This window comes from Oncorhynchus mykiss, chromosome 3, assembly GCF_057628025.1.
Source record: "Oncorhynchus mykiss isolate SJ-2025 chromosome 3, ASM5762802v1, whole genome shotgun sequence".
Lineage (NCBI taxonomy): Eukaryota > Metazoa > Chordata > Actinopteri > Salmoniformes > Salmonidae > Oncorhynchus > Oncorhynchus mykiss.
Genome location: NC_143024.1, coordinates 74969483 through 74977639, shown reverse-complemented (window position 1 = coordinate 74977639; position 8157 = coordinate 74969483). Strand labels below are relative to the sequence as shown.

Genomic DNA, 8157 nt, shown 5'->3' with positions numbered 1-8157 from the left:
GCCGCTGTCACCTCATGTTTGTGTTATTGACTGTATGTTTGTTTACGTGTAACTCTGTGTTGTTGTTTTTGTCGCATTGCTTTGCTTTATCTTGGCCAGGTTACAGTTGTAAATGAGAACTTGTTCTCAACTGGCCAACCTGGTTAAATAATGGTGAAATAAACACAAAGCAAAATGTTTCAGCATGATAATGCACGGTCCCATGTCGCAAGAATCTGTACACAATTCCTGGAAGCTGAAATTGTCCCAGTTCTTGCATGGCCTGCATACTCACCAGACATGTCGCCCATTGAGCATGTTTGGGATGCTCTGGATCAACGTGTATAACAGCGTGTTCCAGTTCCGGCCAATATCCAGCAACTTCGCACAACCATTGAAGAGGAGTGGGAAAACATTCTACAGGCCACAATCAACAGCCTGATCAACTTCATGCAAAGGAGATTGTCACGGTGCATGAGACAAATGGTGGTCACACAAGATATTGACTGGCTTTCAGATCCACATGCCTGTGACCAACAGATGCATATCTGTATTTTCAGTCATGTGAAATGCATAGATTAGGGCCTAATGGATTTATTTAAATTGACTGATTTCCTTATATGAACTGTAACTCAGTAAAATCTTTGAAATTGTTGCATGTTGCGTTTATATTTTTGTTCAATATAGATGGATTTCTGAGTAAAAGTTCAAGGCTGACCTACATATCAATCCTAAACAATGCTGGTTGATATTCAATGATCAGATTTGATAGAAAAAAAGGACATTTAGCTGTGTACTTTGAGTCAGCTCTTAAAGATGTAGGGCATGATTGCCAATAGAACTTAGCAATTTATTACACATCAATAATGACATTTCTCCACACATACAGAACACTAGGCAACATGACAACACAGGGTTGGTGAAAAACAATTAGCAACAATCAAACACTTTACGGAAATGATAATCACTTCAGATCACAGTACTACTGTATATACCAAATATATTTCAGTCAATTACACACATATAGCTAGTTACACACATAACACAATATTAAAAGATCAGAAAGAGGCTTGGCTGAGTGGTGTTCCCACAAACTACGTTCTTTAAACAGAACCCTCATGTGGGATACTAGTTCCCAATCAACCGGCTAATACTTTTGGTACAAATTAGGAACAAATATTTTGCCAAAGTGTGATCTGAAGTATCCCTGGTGGATTGTGAGGCATGGAGAGTAGTCTATATTTCTCCAGAAGGATTTCTGAGAAACCTAAAACCACCCTGGAGTTCTGAGTTCTTCTAGTGAGTGGAGAGTCTTCTAGAGAACGAGTCCACAAAACAATGTGGTTCCAGGAGGTTCTGTTAGAGCTGATCACAGCTCAGTGGCAGGGTGACGTCACCGTGATGTCATATCCTCTCTCTCAGAACCAAACAGCCTTCACTTTGTCCTGATCCAGACCTGGAGAGAGAGAAACAGCATATCATCAACTTTTAGATAAAACAACAACGTAGCAGAAACATAGACATGGGAGAGTGAGTGTGTGTGTGTGTATGTGTGTGTGTGATCCAGGTCAGAGGCTTACCTGAGTCGTAGATATCCATGGGTGTGTGTAGAGCTGTGGGCCAGGCTGAGGGGGTCAGGGTTGGGGGGTTGGCTTGCTCCACCTCTGTCTTCACACCACTGTGTATCCCTGGGCTCTGGCTGCTGTGTGTGTTACTGTGTGTGTTACTGTGTGTGCTGTGTCCAGCAGGGCTGTGGGCTAGGGGGATCTGAGTCTTCACACCAGTCAGGAGCAGAGGGCTGAACCTGGGGTTTAGGCCTGGGTCATGGGACGGGTGGGGATGTAGTACTGCGTGTGTGTGCCGGGGGTGCATGTGTGTGTGAGGGTGTGTGGGTGGGTAGACGTCGTGGACGTGTGTGCAGCTGGCGGAGGTCTGGGGGCTGAGGTTGTAGGCCCAGGGGTCAGGGAGAGAGGTTGGAGGAGGGAGGCTGGGCTGGGGCAGAGCGTGGCCTGTCCACAGAGCTCTGTCTGGGGCATGGAAGCCTGCAGGGATGGGGGAGAAGTCTGGGTGGATGGGCAGACAGGGGCTGGTCTGGGACTGGTAACCTCCACCCCACAGAGAAGAGGACAGAGAACTACACTGGCCTTCTGAGAGAGATACACTGTCTGAAAGAGAGAAATGGATATAGTCAGTAAACGATAGACAGACATTCATGTAAACAGCCTAAAGGTTACATCATTTATTCATAGTACTTTAATAAAAGCGTTCAGTTTTTGTACATATTACATTTGTTTTATTTGATGACTTTATTTCCTTCCATGTCATCATCTCATCTCTATAGAGCTGCTGCCTATGCTGACTGACAAAATCACTATTTTAGTAGTACTTAAAAGTAAATGAGGCACATTTTATGACTGCTGAATACCAACTATCAATCACTTAGATCAGTGGTTCAAAAACTGTGGGGCTCTGTCCGGCTTTCAACTTACTATTGAAAGTTATAATAGTAGAATGCACAAAGTGAAATTTCAAAATTGGGTAGTGCATCACCAGTTTTCCTATTGTCATGTTAGTCATTGCATACATTGCATAGAAATTTCCAGAACAACTAGCCCAAATCAGCTAACGTTTTTTTGCTAGATTTTTTAGCACATAGATTTGGAAGTAATGTTCGAGTCACTCAAATATCACGTTAATGCACATTAAACATGGCAAAATGTATAGAATTGTAAGGAAATTAGCTTTAAAACAGAAAAGTTTTCTTTGCACCCCATGACAAAATGTGTAGAACAGGAAATAAGCTTAAAAACCTGTTAAAAGTTTTCTCCGCCAACAAGAGGCGTGTGAACAGTTTGTGTCATGAACAGTTCTGCACTAACTGTGTAGAATATTGGACTGTTGGAAACTACAACCCCCAACTAACTTTACATCTCACCGTTTGGGCTTGATCTGATTTATCTCTAAAGAAACTGTGCATTGAGCTCTGAAAAGACCGAACGAAATGCAATTCTAATAATTGTTGGTTTAACAAAACAAACAAAAAAAGTCAGTTAATCGCTCAACACTAATTACAAGTGAAGAATCTATATCGGAAAAGGTTTTTGGGAACACTAGGTTTTTCCACATTAACATTTGTATTATTCTAAATGAAAAGTAACAGTAAAAGATAATGAACCATTTGAATAACACTGTTTTCAGATGAGTAATGGTACGAGTGGCCCTGTGTGTTCCTACCTTTCCACAGTCCAGCCGAGGCAGAGGTGTGAATGGGTGTCCCTGTGTGTTCCTACCTTTCCACAGTCCAGCCGAGGCAGAGGTGTGAATGGGTGTCCCTGTGTGTTCCTACCTTTCCACAGTCCAGCCGAGGCAGAGGTGTGAATGGGTGTCCCTGTGTGTTCCTACCTTTCCACAGTCCAGCCGAGGCAGAGGTGTGAATGGGTGTCCCTGTGTGTTCCTACCTTTCCACAGTCCAGCCGAGGCAGAGGTGTGAATGGGTGTCCCTGTGTGTTCCTACCTTTCCACAGTCCAGCCGAGGCAGAGGTGTGAATGGGTGTCCCTGTGTGTTCCTACCTTTCCACAGTCCAGCCGAGGCAGAGGTGTGAATGGGTGTCCCTGTGTGTTCCTACCTTTCCACAGTCCAGCCGAGGCAGAGGTGTGAATGGGTGTCACTGTGTGCTCCTACCTTTCCACAGTCCAGCCGAGGCAGAGGTGTGAATGGGTGTCACTGTGTGTTCCTACCTTTCCACAGTCCAGCCGAGGCAGAGGTGTGAATGGGTGTCACTGTGTGTTCCTACCTTTCCACAGTCCAGCCGAGGCAGAGGTGTGAATGGGTGTCCCTGTGTGTTCCTACCTTTCCACAGTCCAGCCGAGGCAGAGGTGTGAATGGGTGTCACTGTGTGTTCCTACCTTTCCACAGTCCAGCCGAGGCAGAGGTGTGAATGGGTTTCCATGTGTGTTCCTACCTTTCCACAGTCCAGCCGAGGCAGAGGTGTGAATGGGTGTCCATGTGTGTTCCTACCTTTCCACAGTCCAGCCGAGGCAGAGGTGTGAATGGGTGTGCACCTGGAGCTCTTGGTCTCTCCAGTGAAGGTGCTGGGTTGGCTCAGAGCCCTGGAGAAATGCTCATCCACCACATCCTCGATGTTGCCGTGGAAATAGGTGAACAGGACACACCTGGAGCTCAGGTACTCTGCCTCAGCCGGCTGGCTGTCCTTCCCAGACCTCCATGAGCCCCCCAGCCCAGAAACCTCCAGACCCTGTCGGACCCCCTTCTCCCCAGGCAGCCTCCCCCCTCCACCCCCACGCTGCTGTTGCTGTCTCCCCCCTGGAAACTGCTGCTCGGTGCTGTCCTGCTGCATCCTACTGTAAACACCCAGCTTCTTCTACAGAGAGGGAAATAGACGGAGAGAGAGGGAGAGGGAGAGGGAAATAGACGGAGAGAGAGAGAGAGGGAGAGAGAGAGAGAGAGAGAGAGAGAGAGAGATAGAGAGATGTATGCCACAGATTCAGCCATGAGAGCACCAGCCTGTCTGTCTAGTCAGCACCACAACGATCAAACCAGATGATTCAACGTGTATACATCAACTGAACAAAATACATCCCTCGTTGAAAGTCATACTAGCCGGTATAATTACTTAAATTCTCTATGACCTCTATATTAAGAAAAACGAATCATCTTTACAGACCGAAGTTTATCCAAGAAGTTGTAGGACGTTTCCGCGCGCGTGTTCTGGTGAAAGTATGACGACTATGCAGATGCTCGTGGCCGTATCACATGAACCATCATCATCAACATTCCTGAGTGACAGTGACGAGCTCTCATTACATCACCCTTCTGATGGAACGAGGAGTCCGAGTCATTCTGCATGACCTGCTCTAACTAAATACATCACGAGCAACTTCAACTTTTCAACTGGTAACTTTTACAGTTCTGTGACACCCAGGACTCTTCGCTGTGAACTGACATCTGCGACGCCCCAAAACATTGCTCACTGAGTGTATTCGTGCGTAAAAGCGCCAATTATTAGAACACAAAAATAGCCTAGTATTAAAGAACAAACAAATATTACGCCATTACTATTTCGTCTAGTCTGGACACCCACCTGTTGCTGGTGCTGATGGTGATAGTATGCTGCTTTGTAGGCTGCTGCTGCTGAAGACGCAGGGAGGTAGTGTCCTCCATAACTCTGGTGAAACATCACATCCAGACAACTCATGACTGTGACGAAGCTGTCAGGGGCTCAAAGAGAAACAGCCTGAATCAGCGCTCCTCAGACGGGTGTAATCCTTAGGTCCACCGCTGCCTCCATATAAACCTTGGCGGTGACAATAGACATGGCGTCGGTGAAAGGAGCTGTTTGCATAAAGACAATGTCGAGCCAATAGGACCAACACCTCCTACTGAGCCGAACCAAACCCGAGTGAAAGCGAACATATGGTACCCGACATACTCCACTTTGCAAAGTTCTTAGAAGCGACTCTGATTGGAGGAATGTTTTAACGGTACTATGGTCTATGGAGAGGACAGGAGGGATGGGACTCTGCGCGTACACGCCCACTGAGCGCATACCCGCGGCTCGGAGGAAGAGAGGTGAGGTATGAGTGTGGCATCCTCTTGAAGGTAGAATTGGGAGGCTTTCAGTGAATTGAAATTGTGAGCATCGTCAGATAAGTGAATGTAAATATCCAGTATTGTGTCATGGACTGTGTTTAATTTTATGTTACAATTTTAACCCATTGGGTGTGGCATGTCTATTTGGGGAATTCCATACTATTGTAGAACATTTGGCCTAGTTTTTCAGTACACTTGGCAGGCTCTGACATTACCAAAAAAGGGGAGAATGTGGCAGACACAGGTAACTGCCAAAATAAAGGAAACACCAACATAAAGTGTCTTAATAGGGTGTTGTGTCACCACGAACAGCCAGAACAGCTTCATTGGGCCTTGACATAGATTCTACAAGTGTCTGGAACTCTATTGGACTAATGCAGTGCCATTCTTCCACGAGACAATCCATAATTTGGTGTTTTGTTTATGGTGGTGGAAAACGCAGTCTCAGGTGCTGCTCCAGAATTTCCCATAAGTGTTCAAATGGGTTGAGATCACACACGCACACACACACGCACCCCACACCCCACACCCCACACACACACAGCTTTCCCGGTCTCTGTTTGCTCTTGCTCTGCTGGGGCTGCTATAGTTGCTGTGCTGGGAGACTCCTCATTATTATTAGACTCACTAACACAGAGACTACTGGGTCTTTCAGCAAGCTCCCCAAAAACACAACTGATGTCCACATTATTATCACTAACACAGAGACTACTGGGTCTTTCAGCAAGCTCCCCCAAAACACAACTGATGTCCACATTATTATCACTAACACAGAGACTACTGGGTCTTTCAGCTTCTCCCCAAAACACAACTGATGTCCACATTATTATCACTAACACAGAGACTATTGGGTCTTTCAGCTTCTCCCCAAAACACAACTGATGTCCACATTATTATCACTAACACAGAGACTACTGGGTCTTTCAGCTTCACCCCAAAAACACAACTGATGTCCACATTATTATCACTAACACAGAGGCTACTGGGTCTTTCAGCAAGCTCCCCCAAAACACAACTGATGTCCACATTATTATCACTAACACAGAGACTACTGGGTCTTTCAGCTTCTCCCCAAAAACACAACTGATGTCCACATTATTATCACTAACACAGAGGCTACTGGGTCTTTCAGCAAGCTCCCCAAAAACACAACTGATGTCCATATTATTATCACTAACACAGAGACTACTGGGTCTTTCAGCAAGCTCCCCAAACACACCTACTGATGTCCACATTATTATCACTAACACAGAGACTACTGGGTCTTTCAGCAAGCTCCCCCAAAACACAACTGATGTCCACATTATTATCACTAACACAGAGACTACTGGGTCTTTCAGCAAGCTCCCCAAAAACACAACTGATGTCCACATTATTATCACTAACACAGAGACTACTGGGTCTTTCAGCAAGTTCCCCAAAAACACAACTGATGTCCACATTATTGTCTACTTATATAGTTATATTCATACTTAAACCAGTGCAACCAACAAACTGTACCACAGTGACTGCATTCACCTGACTAGCCTGCTCTATGCCCTATTCCATATCAAAATATTTTGAATAGGAATCAGAAATATATTGCTTTTCCACACACCTACTCCTTTTAGATATATTACTTGTAATAAGAACCTGTGTGAAGGGGCCAGGGTTTGGTTTGGAAGTGGGCCCCTGTATTTGGTCCTTCGTGAGGAACGGTCAGTGGAAGATGTCAATGAGTGATCTGCTGCCACCTGCTGGTGACAGCACATAGTTTACAGATCACAGACAGTGTCTCACCATATAATTACATATAGAACTTTGTAATAGGATCTATGTGGGTCACACCACTCCTCTCTGGTCCTGAGTAAACCCAACCTTGTGTTTCTCACATGGCCGGTCCTTCTGTCACAGATGTAGACACACATGAAGGTATTATATGGTCCTGGCCTGTGATTTCAGGCCCAACTCTGGAGATGGTGTGTGGATCGTGTCCGTTTCTGTAGAGCATTGACAGCTGTGCTTGAGAGGCTTTTACAGTGGTGAGTGAGGTAGACAGGAGAGGAGAGGAGATGAGAGGGGAGGACAGTGAAGGAGAGGACGACGACGACGACGGGGTGGGGGGGGGGCTGTAAACAACACACAAGTACTGCTGATGATGGTTATTTTTTAGGAGAAGAGAGGTGAACCTGCAGAGCACATACAGGTGCTGCCTGGCCTGGTCTGGTCTGGTCTGGTCTGGTCTGGTTCAGACCCTCAGTGTAGAGGAGCAGCAGAATAATGAGAGGACTATAGAGAGATAAGACAGAGATGGCTGTGTTCGCTGAGTCCACTTGTTTCTCAAGTGAGTTCCATGATAAAGCCTGACATTCACACTGGAGGAGCAGCTGCCCCTCCTACTCACACATACACACAAATGCACGCACACACACACACACGTGCACTCAGGGGTGAAGATATCAGTATATCCTGAGGGACTCAAGTCCCCTGCTCATCTCATTACAGAAGTACTCAGTGTGGGCGGCAGGGTAGCCTAGTGGTTAGAGCGTTGGACTAGTAACCGGAAGGTTGTGAGTTCAAACCCCCGA

General features: G+C 46.0%; 1 protein-coding gene across 1 annotated transcript; it reads right to left on the bottom strand.

Moving 5' to 3' along the window:
* Window positions 1–776: 776 nt before the first annotated feature.
* On the bottom strand, window positions 777–5634 carry LOC110520364 (transcription cofactor vestigial-like protein 3). Its single transcript, XM_021597625.3, has 4 exons — window positions 5082–5634; window positions 3998–4361; window positions 1560–2144; window positions 777–1435 (listed from the first exon to the last, which is right to left on the bottom strand). The coding sequence occupies exons 1-4, from the start codon at window positions 5193–5195 to the stop codon at window positions 1398–1400; spliced, it is 1101 nt and encodes a 366-aa protein (XP_021453300.2). The 5' UTR covers window positions 5196–5634; the 3' UTR covers window positions 777–1397.
* Window positions 5635–8157: the final 2523 nt, after the last annotated feature.

Bases quoted from the DNA above. Each gene is read 5' to 3' on its own strand.
- LOC110520364 (XM_021597625.3), bottom strand. From the start codon at position 5,195: ATGAGTTGTCTGGATGTGATGTTTCACCAGAGTTATGGAGGACACTAC. The intron at 2,145-3,997 runs GTAGGAACACAC...TCTCTCTTTCAG, and splicing joins CTCGGCTGGACTGTGGAAAG to ACAGTGTATCTCTCTCAGAA. The intron at 1,436-1,559 runs GTAAGCCTCTGA...CTCTCTCTCCAG, and splicing joins CATGGATATCTACGACTCAG to GTCTGGATCAGGACAAAGTG.